The sequence below is a fragment of the Zootoca vivipara genome, chromosome 2 (genome assembly GCF_965207765.1).
Source record: "Zootoca vivipara chromosome 2, rZooViv2.hap1.1, whole genome shotgun sequence".
Classification (NCBI taxonomy): Eukaryota; Metazoa; Chordata; class Lepidosauria; order Squamata; family Lacertidae; genus Zootoca; species Zootoca vivipara.
In genome coordinates, this window is record NC_142584.1 from 104,091,007 (window position 1) to 104,113,692 (window position 22,686).

General features: G+C 48.6%; 1 protein-coding gene and 2 long non-coding RNA genes across 6 annotated transcripts; 2 read left to right on the plus strand and 1 right to left on the minus strand.

Annotated features, from left to right (window-relative positions):
* Positions 1-169: 169 nt before the first annotated feature.
* On the plus strand, positions 170-5,204 carry LOC118075976 (uncharacterized). Its single transcript, XR_004691459.3, has 4 exons — positions 170-263; positions 1,815-1,870; positions 2,433-2,520; positions 5,012-5,204. It is a non-coding gene; the product is annotated as an uncharacterized LOC118075976 (long non-coding RNA).
* Positions 5,205-9,200: 3,996 nt separating this feature from the next.
* On the plus strand, positions 9,201-19,732 carry LOC118075978 (uncharacterized). 4 transcript variants are annotated; one of them, XM_088662677.1, is made up of 2 exons: positions 9,201-10,978; positions 13,946-19,732. In XM_088662677.1, exon 2 carries the CDS (start codon positions 14,025-14,027, stop codon positions 14,988-14,990), a length of 966 nt encoding a protein of 321 aa, XP_088518803.1. In that variant the 5' UTR covers positions 9,201-10,978; positions 13,946-14,024; the 3' UTR covers positions 14,991-19,732. The 4 variants fall into 4 exon arrangements, with proteins under 4 accessions (XP_088518803.1, XP_088518804.1, XP_034954319.3 ...); XM_088662678.1 differs by having other exon boundaries at positions 9,201-10,792; XM_035098428.3 differs by having other exon boundaries at positions 9,202-10,958.
* Positions 19,733-20,212: 480 nt separating this feature from the next.
* LOC148686993 (uncharacterized) lies at positions 20,213-22,638 on the minus strand. The gene is made up of 2 exons (XR_015948303.1): positions 22,468-22,638; positions 20,213-21,171 (listed from the first exon to the last, which is right to left on the minus strand). It is a non-coding gene; the product is annotated as an uncharacterized LOC148686993 (long non-coding RNA).
* Positions 22,639-22,686: the final 48 nt, after the last annotated feature.

Genomic DNA, 22,686 nt, shown 5'->3' on the forward strand with positions numbered 1-22,686 from the left:
TTGTCTCGCTATATCCTTCTAGACGCCGCTCTAGCCCTTTCCCCTTCTATCTCCACTTTCTCTCTAGCACTTTCGGTCTCTATGACAGAAGTGGTGGTTCCGGGCCGGGCGGAAGTGATTCCCTGCGTCATACCGGCGACTGATTGGTGCTGCCCCTTTTCCTTTCCTCCCCGGCGTCAGGGCCTTCGGGTGTCGGAACGAGCGGAGGGTCGGGGAGAAGCAAGCCAGCAAGCGAGGAGGCAGCATCATGTCGGGACGCGACGGTAATGAATCTCGGTGAACGGGCAGTGATGGCGGGAAGACTGCGGGCGGCAGTCGGCAGGGATTTGTTGGTGGGAAGACAGCGGGAGGGGGCCCCTCATAGGTTGTGGGGTTAAGCAGGGGCTAGTTGGGAGGCTCCGTAGCTTCGGGTCCCGCTGCCAACTGCGCGTCTTTTAAACAACCCAGCCAAAAATAACAGCAGCCACATCTCCTGGCAGCAGAGGGACACACACGGCAAGGGGTCTGTTAATCGGGCCCAAGCTGCCTTGGTCACAGAAAAGCCAATAAATGACATAGACCAGGCTTCTTCAACCTCGGCCTTCCAGATGTTTTGAGACTACAGTTCCCATCATCCCTGCCCACTGGTCCTGCTAGCTAGGGATCATGGGAGTTGTAGGCCAAAAATATCTGGAAGGCCGAGGTTGAGGAAGCCTGCCATAGACGGAGGAGATTCCCATAATAATCACTTGTTTATTCAGCTGAGTAAAACAGAGCGGGTGAGCCACACTCACTAGTGTGATGGTGAAGCCACTCCAAATAGCCTTTGTTCATACTTTTTATAGGCATGCTTTCCTTTCCCTTTCCCCCTTTTGAGGTTCCTTGCGCTGATCGAAACAGGACACCCTGCCTGGAGATCTTTAAGGGGAGAGTTGCCTGGCAGAGGGAGGTTTTCCTGAAAATTGCCTAGGAATGTTATCAGGTCTTCACATATTTGTGGCTCACCCTCCTAAATTCTAAAGGAGGCAGTTTTTTACAGAAACAAAATGGCATCAGTTAGGCCAGGGGTCCCCAGACTACGGCCCGCGGGCCAGATGCGGTCCGCGACGACCCCCGCCGCCCGCTGCCGCCGCTCGCTCTTACAGTGCGCAGCGCGGCGGCGAGCTTCCAAATCGGAAAAAATCGCCGAAAATCCTTTGTGCGCATGCATATGGGCCTCTCCCGACCCAGAAGAGGTCATTTCCGGTGCACTTCTGGGTCGGGGGAGGCCCATACGCATGCGCACAAGCGATTTTCGGCGATTTTTTTCGACCTGGAAGCGCGCCAGCAAGTGTGTGCGCGCATGCGCATGGGCGCGCACTCCCCCGCCCTCCAGCCCGCTGCACGCGCACTCCCCTGCCATCCGGCCCAAAGCCCGGTAAGTCTGGGGACCCCTGAGTTAGGCTAACAAAAAAACAAAACAAAAAAAGACAGGACAAGAACAGGCCTCTGTTGCTTTTCCTGAGACCCCACAATGGTATCCGCAAAATCCAAAATACTAATATCCAAAACCCCACGACCCCCCCCTTGCCTCAAGCAAAGAACAGTGGGAGCATGGCATAGGTCAGGCACCCCCAAACCTCGGCCCTCCAGATGTTTTGGACTACAGTTCCCATCTTCCCCGACCACTGGTCCTGTTAGCTAGGGATCATGGGAGTTGTAGGCCAAAACATCTGGAGGGCCGCAGTTTGGGGATAGGTTATGAAACAGGTTGATTTCTTAAGATGCCACAAGACTTTCTTCTAATCACCTGCCATTGCCCCACAGTCTGTCTCTTATCACCTCTTCTCCCGCAGGTGGCAAGAAGAAACCTTTGAAGCAGCCCAAGAAGCAAGCAAAGGAAATGGATGAGGTGAGAAATGTGTAAGGGGGTATAGAGTGAAGGAGGGGTGGTGGTGCTGTGGAGAAACTGTAATATGGGGAGGGGAAATTGTTGGTGAGTCTAATCCCTTAAAGCAGGGGTAGGCAACCTCAGGCCCGTGGGCCGGATGCGGCCCAATCGCCTTCTCAATCCGGCCCACGGATGGTCCGGGAATCAGCGTGTTTTTACATAAGTTGAATGTGTGCTTTTATTTAAAATGCATCTCTGGGTTATTTGTGGGGCATAGGAATTCGTTCATTTCCCCCCCAAAATATAGTCCGGCCCACCACATGGTCTGAAGGATGGTGGACCGGCCCACGGCTGAAAAAGGTTGCTGACCCCTGCCTTAAAGCATTATCTGAGGTCACTCCAGAATGAGCCGGCTAGGCTACTGTGTGTTTTGTGCCGACAGCTGCTTTTTGAAAGGAGTGCCCTTCTCTCCTTTCAGAAGGAAAGAAGGCGGAGTTGATTTTGACATTGTTCAGTTGTCATTGTGGATTTATAATTCCGGTTCGTTGCTGTTTCATGCTGTTACTAACAATTGTCCCAACAGGAAGACAAAGCTTTCAAGCAAAAACAGAAGGAGGAGCAGAAGAAACTGGATGAGTTGAAGGCGAAAGCGGCTGGCAAGGGCCCACTTAGTAAGTGGCTTTCTCTAAAACTGTATGCAAATGAAGAATTATCTTGAGCAGTCTGACTGCTGGGCAGACATAGACACTGGGAGGAGCTCAAGGTTAGGGAAATATGGCTAATGTGCCAAGTCTAACAGATCTAACATGGTAGGTCGTTCACTGTTTTTAGAAACCTGTGCTTACACTTGCCTGGGGAACCTGCAGTGTTTCCTATTTAATTTCATTCTCTTCCGTGCCCTCCACCCCAAAATGCCTGAAGGCACCGTTGATACTAAATAGCAAAACATGTAGCTTGCCTCATAACTCGAGTCTTTGGTATCTCAATTAACAATGGGTTTCATCCAGTGCTAGTCCTACTTAGAGTAGAACCATTGAAATTAATGGACACAACTTATTCAAAACCATTAATTTCAATAGGTCTGTATTGAGGAGGACTAGCACTAGATTCAGTCCAGTGATGACTGCCAAATTGGACAGCTTTAAAATTGTTGTTTAGTCGTGTCCGACTCTTCGTGACCCCATGGACCATAGCACGCCAGGCACTCCTGTCTTCCACTGCCTCCGCAGTTTGGTCAGACTCATGTTCATAGCTTCAAGAACATTGTCCAACCATCTCGTCCTCTGTTGTCCGCTTCTCCTAGTGCCCTCAATCTTTCCCAACATCAGGGTCTTTTCCAAGGATTCTTCTCTTCTCATGAGGTGACCAAACTATTGGAGCCTCAGCTTCAGGATCTGCCCTTCCGGTGAGCACTCAGGGCTGATTTCCTTAAGAATGGATAGGTTTGATCTTCTTGCAGTCCATGGATCTCTCAAGAGTCTCCTCCAGCACCATAAAATAAGCTTTAAAATAAAATTCATGGAGGTAAATGGTTGCTAGCAATGTTGGTTGTACTTTGTCTCCACGACTGGAGGCAGGAATGATTCTGAATACCAGTTGCTGGAACCTGCAGGCTGGGAGAGTGCTGTTGAGCTCAGGTCCTGCTTGTGGGCTTTGAGAGACAACTGGTTGGCTACTGTGAAGATAGGATGCTGGGCTAGATAGACCATTGACCTCATCCAGGCTCCTCTCTGTTTTTAATGCACTTTTTGTGGCAGTGTTCAAACAGAAGGACAAGACCACGTCTCGCTGCCATTCACTACCTTGTGCCTAATAGTTTGTATCATGCTGATGCTGAATAAATGTGTGGATTTATCATAGCCTTGGTGAAACCCAGCTGCTGCTCTCACACCCCCCCCCCCACCATAGAATACAGTTCCCTTCACAATAACTATGCTATTAGCCATCGCTGTTGTGTAATTTAAACACAGTCTTAAAAACAGTTTAAAATAAACTGCAGATGCTGACCCATCCCAGCATATGGAGGCAGGCCACTGAAGTGTCCAGAGAGACATCAAGGGCTGCCCAATATACTGTGTGTTGGGGTAGTCTATTGTTATTATTAATATTATTGCTATTTGTTGAATTTATATACAGGTGAAACTCGGAAAATTAGAATATCATCGAAAAGTGCATTTATTTCAGTAAAGCAACTTATTATTTTTCTTTTACTTTTTACAAATGCTTTCTTTTGGAAATTCCACAGTAATAAAACAAATAGTTACAATAATACAAAAATAAACATTGCTATTACATTTCATTAATTCCATTCCATTTATAATTGACCCGCCTAACGACAGATAATTACAATTACAACAAATAAAGGCTTGACATATCTTGCTGTGCATGTCATGCATCTATCTCATATATTGGTTTTACCTTTTAAGTTGCATTACTGAAATAAATGCACTTTTCAACGATATTCTAATTTTCCGACCTGGAGGTCTCAGGGCGGTTCACAGAACAAAATCAAAATATAAAACCACAAAATATATAATCAAAATACAAACAACAACCCAATACCCCCCCCAAAAAACCCCACATTTTAAAAGGGCACAGGATGTCAAATCAACCAAAGGCCTGGTTAAAAAGGGAATTTCCCTGGGGAGAGCATTCCACAGACGGGGAGCCACTGCAGAGAAGGCCCATTCTCGTGTTGCCACCCTCCGAACCTCTCGAGGAAGTCTAGCCTTGTGGTTCCAATACATGAAGAGTAGTTGGCAAGTCCTGATTAGACAGGTTGTTGTCGTTTAGTCGTGTCCGACTCTTCGTGACCGCATGGACCTGAGCACGCCAGGCACTCCTGTCTTCCACTGCCTCCCACAGTTTGGTCAAACTCATGAGAGAGATAGAGTTTCAATTAAATGTAAATGAGACAAGTGCCTTGCAGAGCTCCTAGAATCTCTTCATGCATACTGGACAGCTACCTGATTTTGCAGAGTTTAGACTGCCTTTTGACAATTTCTTTCTATGTATATGCATTGGATGAGGAGAAAAGCATTATATCCAATGTGACCCTTAGTAGGTCCAGGATGAGAGATGGACTTCTGGATTTTGCTTCCAGTACCACATGTTAACTCTCTTTCTTTCCTAAGCCTGATAGTAATGTATTTCCTTTTGCAGCTGGAGGTGGGATTAAGAAATCTGGTAAAAAGTAGCAGATTTGATGAGACTACATGGCAAGAAAAGCATTCACTCTCACTGGATGCTTGGCACTAGGATGGATTTCCAGGCTGATGTTGTGGGAAACATTGATTTGAGCACCTTTGTACATTTCGTTCAAACAAAATAAATGGCTTTTTTTTTTGTTAATGTCCGCTGAGTTTCTTTCCTTGTGTCCTTTGGTTCCTGTGGTGGGTGATCAGGAGATAAGGCAGAAGTCCTCCAGATATTAATGGACTATAGCCCTCATCATTCTGCTTCGGAGACTGTGCAGAGTATTTATATTCAGCAGCAGAATAAATAGATTTCTAATGAAGCGGCATGCAAAACAGAAAAAGAGACGACCTATTAAGGTCCTTAACTGTGTTAGAAGTGAGAGAGCTGTCAAGTCTGTGATAGCCCAGAGAACTCCAAGGAGCTGTCACAATACGAAAAATGTGAAAATGACAGGCACTTGGAAAGATGGAATTGACATGGCGGCTCACATCAGACGGCTTCAGAATGAGCTTGCACAAGTCTGGTCGGCTTCTCTGAAAACATAAGAACATAGGAAGTTGTGTTCTACTCATTGAAACCATTGGCCCACCTACCTGTACTTCATTATTGTTGACCCTGATTGATGCTGAGCTATGGCCCTTCATATCAAGCAAAGCCCCAGCTCTCTAAAGTCTCTGTGAAGATGACCAAGCGCAGGAGAAGCAAAGCTGCAGGCTTCATATCCAGCTCCGCAGGCTGCCTGAAAAAGATAAACTTGGCGATACTGTGGATGTCTTCTTCCAGTGAATTTCAGAGAGAAGGCTCTGTCATGGATCAGTGCAAAGTGGGCAGCATCACCACCAGCCCCCCCCCAACCATTTAGAGTAGGCATGGCCAAACTTGGCCCTCCAGCTGTTTTGGGACTACAATTCCCATCATCCATGACCACTGGTCCTGTTAGCTAGGGATGGGAGTTGTAGTCCCAAAACAGCTGGAGGGCCAAGTTTGGCTATGCCTGATTTCAAGGGTCTGAGATGGTTGATATTAGAGGAGACACTATTTCAGGTCCTCTTCTTTGGCGATCACTCGTAGCCGAGTAAGATTGTCTTCCATGAACACAGTCTTAACAGTGAGTCCGTAAGTGACTGTGGAGGCCAATTCTGGATCCACACATCCTTCCACACAGGGGACGTAGGGTCCTGGGTGGGAGTTGATCATGGTGAGGGTTTGCCAAACGTGCCTTCCTCTTTAACACATTTCTCCCTTTCGTCCTGAGTTCGAGCGTACTATTTCAAGTACTTGAGTCCAAAACCCTTTAGAGCAGGCACCCCCAAACTTTGGCCCTCCAGATGTTTTCGACTTCAATTCCCATCATCCCTGACCACTGGTCCTGTTAGCTAGGGATCATGGGAGTTGTAGGCCAAAACATCTGGAGGGCCTCAGTTTGGGGATGCCTGACTTAAACTGAAAGTACTCAAACCGAAGTGTACTTAAACCGAGTTTTCTCCACTTGTACTAGCACCTTGAATTGGGCCTCACCGCTCACTGGCAGCCAACGCAGCACTTTATGGTTGATTTCATTTCAGTGTATTGAGTTAGCCTTCATACTTATCAAGAGCATTTAAGATTGGCACTGCGATACTGAAGGCTCACATCTGGCTTGTTTGGAGGGGAGCGCAGCTATCGTATACCCTTGACCGAAGAACGGTACGCTCCTATCTGGGATGGTTGTCCTCTTCCACCGAGCGTGCAGCTTCTGGAGGGACACACATGGAGGAGCGAGGGAGGAAGGGGACATCAGCCGAATCAACCCTGGCGATCAATGCAGTGACAAATGTGGCAGCCAGATCGTCCTCTATAATGCTTGTTTTTGCAAGATCTTGGAAGCCTCATAGGTAGGAGATCGGTGGAAGCCCGTTGGAACAGGTTAGAAACTTTAAATTCCTAGGCATCCATTTCCAATATAATGCTTCCTGGAAATACCATTGTAAGCTTGCACTTAACGGAGCAGATACTCTAGCTCTGGCTATCACCCGATACTTCTTTAACATGGAATCAGTTTGTCCCAGCTCCACTAAAGGTCTTTAATGCCAAAGTAGCCCCAAAACTCCTGTACGGCACTCCATTATGGATTGGTGCAGTTAACCAATCGTTGGAACGCGTCTGTGCAAAATCCTGGGGCTGCCAAATTGTGTGCCACATGCAGCCATGTGTCTGGAAACTGGACAAAGGCTGCTGGAAACAATACAATAGAACAGTGTACGTCACGTGGAAACACAGGTGGCAAATATCGATGTTTCCCCTTTCTGGGCTCTGCGCCCAACCTCCCAGGCCCACAGATAAGGGTATCATCCCAGCTGGCCAATTAGTGGATATCAAAGCAAGCAATGTATGAGCTCAATGTTACAGATTCTACCAATTAGGGATGGGGTCATCTTGACGATCAACATGGCGTGAGCAGAGCGTCCGGAACAGTCCACCTTTGGTTCAACACGACCCACCTCTTCAAGATGACCCCCTAACAATCTATGCGCCCAATCTTTCGTAAGTCCCTTGGGGTCTTGGAAGAGGAGGGGAGTTGTGTGGTGAACCCTGTTCTCATCTGCAGGCACAATTTATAGCAGCGTTGCAAAACATGCAAAGGCGATTCCATAGTGATAACTACAGTGGAACCTCTACTTACAACCATAATCCGTTCCAGAGGTCCGGCCATAACTAGAAACGTACATAAGTTGAGGCACACTTTTCCATAGAAAGTAATGTAAAAGTGAATTGATCCATTCTGGATGATGAAAAACACCCCCTAAAACAGAAATTTAACGCGGATTTTACTGTCTAATGAGACCATAGATAGATCCATAAAATGAAGGCAATAATCAATGTACTGTAAAATAAATACGACAGTATTATAGATGGAAAAAAATAACATCCCCCCCCTTATGTGCACTGAGGGTGGGTGGGCTTACCTGGCTACAAGCTGGGGCTGGGGCAAGGGTCAGCAAAGAGCTAATTCACTTCGGACAGGGTCACTTTTTTTTCTTGCCAGGCCACGTTCTTCTCTGGACTTCCTCAGGTTAGTTCCTTGGCGGGGTTTGGGGCTGCAGTGGGCCCTGCTGTGCCTCTTGCAGGCGGCACCTCTTCCATAGCTTCGGGGGTGGGATGCCTTTCATCCTACTGTACCTGCACTTTTTATGATGGATATGCGGTGTTTTAGAAAAGCAGGACTTACAGCAATCCTACCAGCATGGGCGTAGCTAGTGGCGTAGCTACCTGCTCCGGCACCCAGAGCAGCGATCCGCCCACAGAGTCTGCCTGGCAGACGCAAGCCCCACGCTGCCATTCCGGGCAGCGCGGGGCGCCGAGCCACAGCATCACTTTCGGGAGAGAGACATGGCTCGGACACGCTGCAGTCCAGGCCCTGCGGTAACTGCCACCCACCGCGGTGTGCCATTTTGTTACCCCCCCTCAGGGATGACACCCGAGGCGGGCCGCACCCCCTCTTTCTACGCCTCTCGGCATAGCCAGGATTTTTGTTGGGGGCAGGCTTTGGGGAGGGGAAGAGCAGAACCTCAAAATTTGTATTGATTTGTATTTATTTTGATGGATTGGCTACGCCCATGCCTACCAAAAGCAACATCCCAAAGCTAGAGGGGCGGGACTGTGGGTTCGAGGGGGAGGATCAGCAGCGTTGGCGGAGCACGAGAATGGCATGAGTTGGGGGGCGCTGGGCTGATTCCCCCATTCCCCGCACCCCGGTCAATGCATCTCTGCGCTGCGTGGGCCAAAAGAACAGGCACGTTATAACACCCAGAAGACTACAGGTGGAGGGCTCTGCAGGGGGTTGGACTAGATGACCCCGAGGGTCCCTTCCCATCTACCAATAAACCATCCTTTGATTCTGATCTTTATTATTCCAAGGGGGAAGACAGTCATTTTCTTTCATCAAGAAAAGTACACTTCTTCCCCCCCCACCCCCCGTAACATTAAACCTCAAGATAACATTCATTCCAACATTTAGTTAATGTATTGTTACGGTTCTCGAGCAGCACAGATAACATTCATTCATTTGTGCTCTTGTCATTATTTGCCTCCCTTTTTCTGTTCTGTTCTTCCTTGCTCCCCAGTACTGGGTAAAATTTGTGTGCAACTGATTTGGATGCTGAGTTTTTAGTTGGGTGAGAAGAGGCAGGAGTGCTCTCAGATGTGCTGTTCTTGCTAAAAATGCATAGTCGAAATTGAGCCAGAGATAGCTGCAGTGGGCGGATGAAGTTCTATTTGGAGCAAAGCAACTCCCTTTGTCCTTCCGCCTGCCTTTAAGAGGGGATTAGATTCTATTGATTCCACCTTATTTCGCTTTAGCTCAGCATTTTAAGAGAAGCCTTCAGCAGAGGTGAAGGGAAAAAAAACTTTGGAAATCTGGTTATTCCAAATTGTTCTTCTTCTCTCTCTCTCTCTTTTTTTACTGCCCCCCCCCACCAGCAACTTGCTGCTTCAAAGGCTGCAAAGTTTCTCAGCTAGTTTTTTGTGATCTGCCTTTTGTTTTGTCAAGTACTGTTTTGCTTTCCAGAATATGGTTGTATTCTCAGGTGCAAGGGTTTGAAAGCAGGGCTTTCAAAACATTTATCCGTTTTTGGTTCTGATACCAACATTTACTACTATGAATGAACAATAAAGATTTTTTTTAAAAAAATGTTTTTGCCAAAACTGAGAAAGGACAAAGGTGAAGGGGCAGGCTATCCTCCCTGTTTCTCCAGCATGGTGGGGAAAGAGTACACAAGAGCATATTGGAAGACGTGGATGTATCTGTGAAAGTGTGTCATGGGAAGAGAATTTTCTGTCATTTTCTTCGAAGGCCAGACTATCATGAGATTCTGGGCTGAGTGGCAGCTGCTGGTTTTTCCTCCAGCCAGGAGCCCACAGCAGAACAAGAAGGTTGGCAGTTTGAATCCTTGGGACAGGGTGAGCTCCTGTTGCTCGGTCCCTGCTCCTGCCCACCTAGCAGTTCAAAAGCACGTCAAAGTACAAGTAGATAAATAGGTACCACTCCGGCGGGAAGGTAAACGGCATTTCCGTGCGCTGCTCTGGTTTGCCAGAAGCGGCTTAGTCATGCTGGCCACATGACTGCGGACAAACACCGGCTCCCTTGGCCTATAGAGCGAGATGAGTGCCGCAACCCCAGAGTCATCCGCGACTGGACCAAATGGTTAGGGGTCCCTTTACCTTTACCATGCCCTCCTACATTTCTCCGATGAAAATAGGGACGTCCAGAGGCAAAGTGGGACATTCCAGAATCAAATCAGAAAGCAGGATGGCTTCTGTTAATCCGGAACTGTCCCTGGAAAACAGGGACACTTGGAGGATCTGCAAAACGTTTCCCTTGAGCATGCCAAGAGCGCCTTAGGCGCCCTCTCCTCTGGGATTACGAAAGCGCGAGCTTCAGGTCTCTAATTTTAGAAATTAAACCGGGAACGGGCGGAGTGGAGGTGGTGGAGGAGGCGGAGGCGGCTCGACGGGGACGCACAGACGGGCGGAGGTGGCTGCTTGCTCTGCGGCCGCCAGAGGGCTCTTGCGGAGGCTGCTCGGCAGCGGCGGCGGCGGCTCTCCTCGTCGGCTCAGGCCTGGGGTTGCGCTTCCTAGGTCAGGGTCTGCAGCCGCTTCCTCCATTGCGAGCCCGGAGAAGTCGGTGCGCCGCTTGGAGAGGGAAGGCGCCTTTTGCGCACGCGGCGCTCCGGAGAAGCCACCCGGGGACCCCCAGAGCCGCGCCGGGTGGGTGCTGGGGGTGACCCCCACCCGTGCGGTGGAGGCAAGCCGAAGAGCCTCCCTCCGAGGGGGTTCCCGCGCGTGTGACCCCCGAAAGCGACGCGGTTTGTTGCTGCCACTCTGGTCCCCCTTTGACTTGGGCACCCAAGGAGGGAGAATCTCCCACTGGCAGGTTAGCGGCCACGGCAGCGGGTGCGCGGGTGGGTTAAAAAGGGGTGTCAGCGGGTGGGGTGGGGGCGGGAGGAGGGGGACAAACGCCGGAGGAGCCCACTGCCTCAAGTCGATGCAGCGAGGGCAGCTAGCTTGGAAAGCGGTCCACTCCGAAGTCAGTCTGCGTCCGAGGGCCTCGCGCCCTGGTGACGCTTGCTTTTAACATCGCAGTGCAATTTTGTGCACGTCGTCTGTTAAAAAGAAGAGACTTGACGACGGCCAGGTCAGCGTGCATGGGGTGTAGCTTGAGCGCGATTCTCTGCTCGTCTGCACAGGCTTGGCAACTGTGGCGCAGATAAGCCTGGTGGCCCCTCGGGGCATGCTGCTGTCGAGATGGTTTTATAGAATTGTAGGGTTGGAAGAGTCATCTAATGCACCCCCCTGCCATCCAGGAAACTCAGTGCTAATCCATGACAGATGCCCATCCAACCTCTGCTTAAAATCCTCCAAGGAAGGAGAGGGAGACTGCTCACGAGTAGGTACAGAATAGCCCTCTTGCCGTGGATGCTGTGCGCATCAAGGCGTCCCAAGGGAGACTGCTCCACTGTCAGAAAGTTCTTCCTGATGTTTAGTACTTGAAGAAGCAACTCTCCCTATCCCAGCCTCCCTCTTCGCTCTCTCTTCAGGGGTAGTCTTCTAGTCCCATTATGGGAGGAGATTCATCAAGTGGCCTTCCCTGGAGGAGTGCCCCCCCTCCATTTATTGTAGGCCCGCCCCCCTCAGGTACTGATTGGGCTGACTTTACACTTTGGTCCCACCTGAGAACATTACTGAAACAATAAGCTGAATTGTTAAATTGTGATACCGCCTGCATGTTTTTTTCAAGGCGGTTTTGGAATCGTGAGGGGCGCGTTTGCGTCAGTACTGATATTTCCGCTTGCTCCCATTGTTTTGTGAATTGTATTGTTCGGTGGTTTTATACGCAACTCACCCTGGGGTTGTTACTGGATGAAAGGAAGGCTAGAAATATTGGTAAATGAATCTGGAGCCGTGTTCAGGCATTATACTCACGAGTAGGTACAGAATAGCCCCCTTGCCGTGGATGCTGTGTGCTGTGCCCATCAAAATGTCCCATCTTCTGGTATTCACAGTATGCAAACATCTGCATGTGCCAAAACCCTGCAGATGTTGCGCTGTGTGCATGGATGTTGGGGGGAGAGTGTTTAATCAGCATGCATGATGTCAGAACTTCGGCTACACAGAGTAACTCCTGCAAGCTGCTTGCGTTGTTGACTTATTTGTGAGCATAACTCCTGGAATAGGACTAGGGAGCAGTAGTTATTCTGTCTTAGTTAACCTGGAATTAAAAAGTGTCATGCATCTGGCTTCATATGAGTGAACTTGTGTAAGCATTTCATGCTGCAAGTCTGGGTATGTTTAGTTTTTATTATCGGAGCATTTATTTTTCCGCCGCTTGAATGTAATAAAACTTCAACGTGGTTTGCAGAAAGAACGAAACGATAAAATTGCCAGTATGAAACAGTTAGAAACAAACAATTTAAAACATTTTTTTAAAAATTGAAATGGACAATAAGCTAAAAACACGTGTCATTTACTTGGAAATGAAGCTGCAAGCTGCGTACACACACGCACACACATGCGCTACTTGTAAGGAATATTCTTTCCCTCAATGAATTCTGGGTGCGGTAGTTTACCCCTCGCAGAGTTACAATGCTCAGCGACCCTTAACAAACTACAGTGCCCAGAATTCATCAGCAGGGGGAAATGTCATTTGTAATTTAAAGGTATAGTGTATACACAACCCTACCTGGCCCTCGGTGTTATAGATGCATCGCAGTGTGGGGAATGTGTCCTGCGGTGGGAGCATATGGTTGATAAAAGCAACCACCAGGCCAGGGCCAACTTTGTGATATAAACCGATTTGGACTCTCTGATCATCATCTGACGACCTCCTTTATGTGCCTCCTCCACGTGAGGTCCAGATGGTGGCAACAAGAGAAGGAGCCTTTCTTGCAGCGACTTCCTGTTTGTGGAATGCTCTCCCCAGGAAGGTTCGGCTGGCGTCTTCATTATAGATATTTAGGTACCTGGCGGAAACATTCCTCTTCAACTAGGCCTTTGGCTGATTCGTATTCTACAGCCTTTTAAATGTGTTTTTTAAAAATGAATGAATGTGTTTTGGGAGGTGTTTTTATTACTGTTTTGCTTTTATTTTATGCTTTTATCTTGTATTTTCATCTTGTGAACCACCCTGAGATCTTCCAGGCGAAGGGCAGTGTATAAATTTAATTAATAATGATCATTATCAGATGGGGAAACCCACCCAGTTTGACTTTTGCTGCATTGCAGAGGCGTGGGATCACATCTCGGTGGAGCAGCTCCGATCTGGGTATGACTACAGGCTTAGTCAATACATGCTCAAACTAAGAAAACTCTGAATATAAGAAATTGGATATGTAAATGTATCAAAGCCACATGAGAGAACCTTTTGAAATAAGAACTTGAGCATTGTGGCCTAAGCCAAGATAAGTGGTTTCATACGAATTTGAACGTATTAAACATAGCAGAAAGCAGAAGGAGAAACTACTGAAGAAGCCCGTCATATGGGCGAAGCAGGTGAAAAACGCCAGCAGCCTGTCTATTATTGACACTTCGTTCGACCTGCTGCCACTTTGCTGACCGCTACATAGCCTCAAAGACCATAAAGACTGGTTTGCCTTTCGGTATTTATTTGTATATGCTATTTGCTTGACGTTTGGTTTTGGCTTCTGTGTCAGTGTTTGTATATGGTTCTCTTATTGTTTTCTTTTTGTACTAATAATATTTGATTGAAACTTGATTGAATCTTGTGCCCTTGCGTGCTGCTTGTATTGTATTGGACTGATCTGGGTACGAGCAGAGAAGGTCTCTAAATCTGTGTCAATATGCATAACATGAGCATTCATCATAAGTGACCCTGACTGATATTTTATTATGATGCTTCTGCAGGTATAGGGAGTCACGCGGAGGAGGATACAGTGCCATGGAAGGTGATTTGCAAAGCCCCTTCCTCTGAAAGCCCCACGAGATGCTGACACCCAGTCCCGAGGGCAGCCAGCCCCGCGAGAGCAACAGCAAGACTAGAGGAGGGGAAGAGGGGATGCCTCCTCGCACGCGGCCCGCCGCGAAAGCCGCCCAAGGCATCCGCAAACGCAAGGACTTTGTGGTGTGCCAGCAGGGGGCTCCGGCGGAGGAGAAGCCCAACATCTGCATCGAGTGCGGGAAGACTTTCAGCCAGAACTCGAGCCTGGTCAACCACCGGCGCACGCACTCCGACGAGAAGCCGTACAAATGCCCCGACTGCGGGAAAAGCTTCGGGGTGAGCTCCAGCCTCAACCGGCACCAGAGGATCCACACGGGGGAGAAGCCCTACAAGTGCGGCGAGTGCGGCAAGCGCTTCAACGACAAGTCCAACCTGACCCAGCACCGGCGCATCCACACGGGCGAGAAACCCTACAAATGCATCGACTGCGGCAAGAGCTTCAGCCGCAGCTCCCACAAGAAGCACCACCTGCGCCACCCGCCGGGGAAGAAGCTGGGCAAGGGGGGCCCTGCCGTCGCCGCCCAGGCGGACGGCGCCTGCACAGCCAGCGCCAAGCCCAAGCCCAGGAGGAAGGTGGAGGTGCTGAATACCTGCACCGAGTGCTGGCAGAGCTTCAGCCAGAACGCCGACCTCATCAAGCACATGCGCATCCACACCGGGGAGAAGCCCTACCAGTGCAGCGTCTGCGAGAAGAGCTTCAGCGTCAGCTCCAACCTCTTCCGGCACCAGCGGATCCACACGGGCGAGAAGCCCTACGTGTGCTCCAGCTGCGGGAAGAGGTTCACCGACAAGTCCACCCTGGTGCAGCACCAGAGGATCCACACCGGGGAGAAGCCCTACGCCTGCCGGTTTTGCGGCAAGAGCTTCAGCCACAGCTCCCACCACAAGAGACACGAGAAGATCCACAAGGCGGACTACCCGATACTGGCCTACTCCGCCCCCCTGAGCTAGCAGCTCGCCGTAGGGCAGAGCTTTCCAAACCGTGCGTCGCGGCACGTTAAGTTTGTCGGCCGCGGTGCGCAGGCGTGTCGCCACAGACGCTCCCCACGCTCCCATCCTCTCGGGGATGGAAATCGGGTCCGTTTAACCTCCGGTTTGCTAGTAGAACTGAATTACCGCGTCACGAAATGACACCTGTCTGGAAAGTGTGTCACCAACGTGAAAAGTTTGGAAAGCTTTGCCGTGGGGGAGGGGGGGAAGGGCGTTCTCTGCTGGGGAATCTGTTTTCAGAAGCACACAAGCCCCTTTAGAAATGGAATGGGAATGGAACAGGAGGGGAGGGGATCCCCCTAGACATGTCACCGATTACCAGCTCATCAGTACATCAGCTGGCGATTTTGGGATCAATTCCGCTTCTTGAGATCTAGATACGTCTAGCCTTCCATCCCAAACATAACTGCCAAGTTCCTGCCTGAAAAATAAGGGATCGGACCGGAAGTAGCAGACCGCAAGTAGCGCTGCCACCATTTTGGAACTGGGCGGAGCATGCTCAGAGGTGACTTTTGATGCTGCTGTGCCCAGTTCCAAAATGGCCACCACACCAGAAGTCGCGCTGCAGCCATTTTGGAACTGGGCAGAGCAGCATCAAAAGTCGCTTCTGAGCATGCTCCGCCCAGTTCCAAAATGGCTGCCACACCAGAATAAACCGGGAAAAAACAAAAAAATCCATTTTTTCGGCTGGGAGCAGCTGGAAAAACGGGGGTTTCCTGGGGAATACAGGAGACTTGGCAGCTATGATCCCAAAGGGGACATTTCTGGGCTAAACGGCAAAAGCGTATGGCAATGATTTTTCTCGATGGCTCTGCTCCAGAGTGCAAGTGGGAGTGGGGTTGCATATTTTAAAGACCTCCACGTTAATCAAATGCCCTGCTCATTTTTTATTATTATAAAAAGCACATTAGGGACACCAGGCAAGGTTCCTGGATCAGGCCGATGGCCCATCTATTCAGTATCCTGTTCTCACTGTGGCCTGCCCAGGTGTCTGTGAGCAAGCCATTCTCCCAACCTGGGTTCCCCAGCCCCTAGTATTCAGAGGCAGAATGCCTCTCTGAGAGTGGAGGTAGAGCCTGGGCATTTTGGCTAGTAGCCAAAGAGTAGCAGCGACAACCTTTTCCTCTGATGTGCTGGTTTTCTGCAAACGGAAGGGTTTCAAAGGAATGCGGGAGGATATGCAAAAATGTGACAACCCCCCTCCCACACACACCTGCAGTCTAAAGTGGTCCAGTCTGTGAAGAACTGTTTGGCATGAGTTTGCCAGACATATAGATCAACTCTTGGTCTCAGCGCAGAGTCTCAACCTTTTCCTCCAGAACCGGTTCTGGCGGTGAAACAACCTCACTTAAAAAACAGATCTCTTACAGTGAGCATCTCTGCTGAAGCCTTTGCTGGTTTTGGCTAAGCTCAAAAGCTTCCTGCTATAGACAATAAAAAAGAGCAACTCTTCTTAGAGTGACACAGAGACTGTGATTCTGCTTTTTAGACTTTGAAACCTCTTGCCACTTTTCCCAGCGTAGTTTTCAAAGTAGGGAGGGGGCCCTTTGATCCCACCAATCCAAGACTTACGCATCCGATGAGGAGGCCTGAAACCGTGCTCTGAAAAGCTTCCCGGAAAAGGCAAGGTTTTGATCTACCTGTTCTTTGGAGAATATTGTTAGTTATATCAGGACATTGTGTGCTCTGCATAGTTTATAAATGTCATTCAAAGCCTATCAGGTGTGATGAAGCTGACCCTTTTGCTCTCCACAAAATAGAGCGCTGCAGTGTACGGGTTAAAGGTAAAGGGACCCCTGACCATTAGGTCCAGTCGTGGACGACTCTGGGGTTGCGGCGCTCATCTCGCTTTACTGGCCGAGGGAGCCAGCGTAGTTTCCGGGTCATGTGGCCAGCATGACAAAGCCGCTTCTGGCGAACCAGAACACTGTTTACCTTCCTGCCGGAGTGGTACCTATTTATCTACTTGCACTTTGATGTGCTTTCGAACTGCTAGGTGGCCAGGAGCATGGATTCAAACCGCTGATCTTCTGATTGGCAAACCTGCGTCCCTTGTATCTTGTCACCTGGTTCCCTTTAGTGTCCTTTCCACCAATATGCTCCACTCATCCTCTTAAGCACTTACCATACCTCAGTTATTTCGCCACCCCCTTTCTTCAAAAGCATAGTTGCGACAGTTTTTTTTCAGCTCCAGTGAACATGCCAGCAGGGTATAATAGGGCTGGAGGAACTTTTGTCTCTCTTCGTATTTAATTTGCATGCAATTAACATAATGTGCATAAAAACAACAAGCAGAGGATGCTCGTTAATAGGTTTAGTTGGATGTTGCACTTCTTCCCTTGCGCTGCCGATTAAGTTTCCGGCGTCGGGCCTCCGAGATTCTTTGCAGACAATCAGTACTTAGCGGCGGTCTCCGTTTTTACACTGCCACTTGGTTTAGCGTTGGGTTTATTAAATTTTATGTATCGCGACCCTCTTACATAAAGTCCCGAAGTGATTTACAACCAAGTAAAAAGTGCCACGATAAAATCGCATGATAATAAAATGTAATCGGAAGCAGGTTTAACAATAGAGCATCGCCATATCATCGGCTTGGCCCAAATGTCTGGGAGAACAAAAATGCTCTTGCCTGCTGCTGAAACGATGGCAAGGTTGGCACCGAGAGGGCCTGTTCTCTCATAGCCACCCTCTGGACCTCCCTTGGAAATGACATGCAGAATGACCTCCGATTATGATCTCAGGGTCTGGGCAGGTTCATAGAAAGGAGGGGGTCCTTTAGATATAGGGGACGACTTGGGCTTTAGAGGCCAAAACCAGCATTTTGAACTGAGCCTGGAAACAAGTGAGCCTTGGTGAAAAGTGAGAGAATAACAAAAAGGCACGGCAGATTATTTCCCCTGTTTTAGCCGGACTGAAGCTGCAAGAGTCATGGATGGCACACCCAGTATTGTTGGACTCAGACTCCCATCAGCCCCAGCCAACATGGCCAATTGTCAGGAGTGATGGGAGGTGATGCCCAGCAACATCTTGGGGGGGGGGCACAGCTTCCTCATGCCTGCAGCAAGGAGGATTATTGCAAGCAGAACCCCTACGCTCCATCTGCAGCCGTGCTTTGCAATTCAGCATCCCCAAAGGACAAGTGGTCAGTAAGTAATGTCTGTAGGCCAGGCACCCCCAAACTTCGGCCCTCCAGATGTTTTGGACTACAATTCCCATCTTCCCCGACCACTGGTCCTGTTAGCTAGGGATCATGGGAGTTGTAGGCCAAAACATCTGGAGGGCCGCAGTTTGGGGATGCCTGCTGTAGGCTTTAAACTTGAAGATTTTTTTAAAAAACTATTCTACTGCCCTGTCTATAAATCTACTTTGTTTTTTTTTAGGGCTTGTATTCTGCCTTGTACAGTGGTACCTCGGTTTAAGTACACAATTGGTTCCGGAAGTCCGTACTTAACCTGAAGCGTACTTAACCTGAAGCGAACTTTCCCATTGAAAGTAATGGAAAGTGGATTAATCCGTTCCAGACGGGTCCGCGGAGTACTTAAACTGAAAGTACTCAAACCGAAGCGTACTTAAACCGAGTTATGACTGTATTTTAATGCACTGGCGTATAGACACGAGTGCAAATGCTGCCATCAAGTACAAGGGCTGTGAACTAACAGTGGGCGGTGTTAGTGGTATACTCACAGGGGCCACAAGGTGGCGCTGTGGAGGGAGGCTTGGCCATTTTTGTGTGGGAAACTAAAGTTCTGTTGTTTTGCCTCCTCAATGGAGTTGCCGCTCGTGGTAAACTCTATGGCAGGCATGTACAGCATTTATTGGGGTTTGTTCCAGCGGGCCTGATCAATGGTTTTCTTTTAACCATTTATCCTTCCTCCATAATTAGCCAGTGCTTATATGTTTTACTCAGGCATTCATATAGGAATTTCTATAAGAAGAGACCCTTCTGTGGCAATAAATTTCCAATAAATTTTACCTTTGACCTTTTTTTGGTTCATGCCTTATGTGCCCATATGTAGCAACCAAGCAGCTGGCATTTCCCATGCAGCATCAAAAAATAAAATAAAATAAATGGCCTCATGCATTTTGGGTTTTAGACCAGCTGTAAGAAAATCAATGATAAGACCAACACCCCCCGCCACATTTTGCTGTTTTTAAATTTAGCTATACATTTTAGATTAAGAGACTGCTATGAATCAGCCGTTTGACACGATGAAATAATTTCTCTAAAATTATGAAGGCAGTGTGAACTGTTTTTGTTTTTTTAAGGAGACCTCCTATTCCATTCACAGAGCTGCAGTTCCCAAGGATCCCTAGGAAGGGGGATTGGCCCATAAACCTCTGGGAATTGTAGCGCTGTGAGGGGGGTCTCAGCATCCTGAACAAACTAGCACTCCCAGGAACTTTAGGGGAAACCATGACTGTTGCAAATGGTATAATGCTGTTTTAAATATATAGTGCAAATGGGCCCTTACTTTCAGTAACCAACACTATGTGTCGGACAAATTTTCCTCTGAGCTGTTTTCTCCATGAGTATACTTATTTATTAAAAGGTGGAAACTTCAAATAAAATACTGTAAAAATACATGGAGCTGGTTTATTTTCCAATCTAGCTCAGATTTCTAAGAATCCAAGGTAAGGAGCTTTAGGTTTCGCCATAAATCGAATAGGTATTTTTTTAAAAAATAAACAAGCTTATGATCCTTGGAGAATGTCGTTGTCATACTTTTTTGCGACTTGTTGAACTCCATTCATCTCAATAGATGACAAGCTAGAGTGTGGTCCAGAAGAGGTTGGCCAGAGGTTGACCAGAATTAGGAGAGAGGCCTGGAGACCAAGTCCTATGATGAAGGGTTGAAAGAACTGTGAATGTGCAGCTTGGAGAAGAGAAGATTGAGGGGAGACCTGATAGTTGTCTTTAAATATCCAAAGGGGTATTATTATTATTATACGTATTGAATTCCTCCCTATACATTTCAACCACATTCTTGCCTCCAAAGGTTCCTTGGAATGATAGTTTGTTAAGAAGGCTGGGAATTGTAGTTCTGTGAGGGGAAAACTATGGGGATAGTTAAATTCTCCAAGTATCTAACATGGCTTGCTTGGGACAGAGTGGGGGGGGAGGACAAACCTTCTGCATATCAATGTCCTTAATCTAACAAACGAGTGGATTTTGCCTGGCCCAGGGATAGCAGAAAGTTTCTGGATAAACCTAGAAATTGTAATTAGCTGTTAAGGGTTTTACACTCAAAACCACATACACCTGCTTTTCTCCCCACAAGGGAATGAGAGAGCATGATTTTGAGTGTGTGTGTGTGTGTGGGGAGCCATTATGAGTTTGATTTTAAAAACAGGCCTTACGTAAAAGGTACCTGCAACTACATGTCTTGTGAAATTATCGGCCTGTGAAGAACTCAAAACCTACAGTGGAAGCTGCAGCCCATTGGGACCGGTAGAGTGAAATGCAGGGTGGGAGGCCAACAGCAGGTGGAGCTAGAGACAACAATGGATGGAGCCAGAGCCAAAGACAGGCAAACTCAACTGATTCTAGATCTATTTCCCCCCTCCTGTAGAGTTCAACAAAACTGAGATGGAGGATGAAGATTTTGACAGCCAAGTAAGTAAGAAGGCAGGGAAGTAGGGGTTGGCTAAGGGCAGATTGAGGTTGGTGGGGCAGTGCCCTAAGAGACCAGCATCCACAGCAAAGTGAATTGTCAACAAAATGGTAGAAGAGGAGTCAATGTGTATGTGTTTGTGTGAAGGTGGGGGAGGAATCCTGATTTCACATATACACCAGTGGAATCTGAAATTGGCCATTATCAATACCTAGTAAAGGAATCTTGCAGTAAACAGATTCAGTAAACACTCCTTTGTTTTGGAAATCCTCTTGAGGAATAAAAGGGACTGGGAGCCCTGAGGGAAGGCAATTTTTTAGTGGACAACTGGCCTGTTGCAATATTGCTCCTCCATTCAAAGTCTCCCAATGTGGCATTCATTTGTTCCCCGCTTTCTTCACCAGGGTAGGAGAATCTGTAGCCCCTGAAAGTTGTTGGACTCTGGCTCCCATCATCCCTGATCACTGGGCCATATTCGAGGACCATCAGGTTCCCCGTCCCAGATCTGTTGTATTCAAGGCAGCTGGCAGCTACTGTATACAAAAGGATAAACAACACAAGGAAAATAAATAAATGGCAAAGTCCTTAAAAAGGCTAAAATGCACACTGTTCACTGACAAAGCTACCAATCGCACCTTTATTGAGATGCTGTTTAGATTTTGAGTGTGCCACTACTGAAAAGGCCCTGTCACAAGTATCCACCCTCCATACATCTGCTGGTACATGTTTCTGCAAGTAACATAAAGTTTGACCTGTGGAGAGAATCAATCAACCTCTTGCTAATTTGTCATTTGAGTGGCAGATGCCAAAAATGTGTAAGAACCCAGTGGCCCATCTAGCCCAGCATCCGGTTTTCACAGTGGTCAACTGGATGCCTGTGGGGAACCACCAATCAGGTTCTGAGCACAAGAGCACTTTCCCTTCCTGTGGTTTTCCAGCAACTGGTATTCAGAACCATTGCTGCCTCTGACCTTTGAGGCAGAGCATGGACCATTGATAGCCCACTCTTCCTATTAATTTTTCTAATCCTCTTTTGGAGCCACCCAAATTGGCCGCCATCGGTGCCTCCTGGGGCAATGAGTTCCGCAGTTTAACTACCAGTATGCGCTGTGTGAAGAAGTACTTTATTTTATCTTCCAGCCATAGACATTTCTAGAATCACAGACTTGTAGACTTGGAAGGGACCCCGAGGGTCAACCCCCTTATGGGGATCGAACCTGCAACCTCGGAATTATCAGCACCACACACTAACCAGCTGAGCTATCCTGCCACTGGACGTTCAAGAGTTCCAGTGTGATGAGAGAGGGTGAGAAGCATTTCTCTCTCCACTTTCCCCATGCCACGCGTGTAATCTTATAAACTTCTATCATGTGTGAGCAGATAGCATCTGGAGTGATGAAAGCAGTTGGAGCCGGAGGCCTTTGACGTCTTGAACGGAAGGTGGGAAGGAGGAGAGGAGAAGTGCAAGGCGCTGTAAGGAGATCGTTGGTGCAAAGGAGACTAGGTGAAAAAGGAGACAGGGCGCCTGCACCCTTAATAGTTGTGTGGGAGGTGCAGGAGTCCTGCTGCTTTTTGCATCTGCCATGCATCTGAAGACCAGTTGCTGGAATCCACGGGAAGGACCTTGAGCTCACGTTCAGCTCGTTGGTTTCCTGTTGGCATCTGGTTTGTGAGGTCAGGATGCCGGACTATAGATGGGCCACTGGCCTGATCCAGCCGGGCTGTTCTTATACACACACGCCGGCTGCTCACGTCCCAGCCAGCCTTTGGCCCTCTTCCTCAGGCCACGCGATGACAGTTGAGCGCAAAGAGAGGCTTGCATTCACCTTTCCAAAAGCAGCAACAGCAGGGCGCTTCACGCCCCAGCAGTTCCTGCGGCGGGAGAATGTCTGCAGGGAGGGAGCGAAGAGGCAGGGAAAGGAACGTGGCGCAACAGCCGCCGCCGCCGCGTCCCCTACGAGGAAAGGCGCCACGGACCATCGCTGCCAAGGCTGCGCCCACTAGGGGGCTCTGGCATCGCCGGCGCCAGGCTCCTTTCTTTGTCT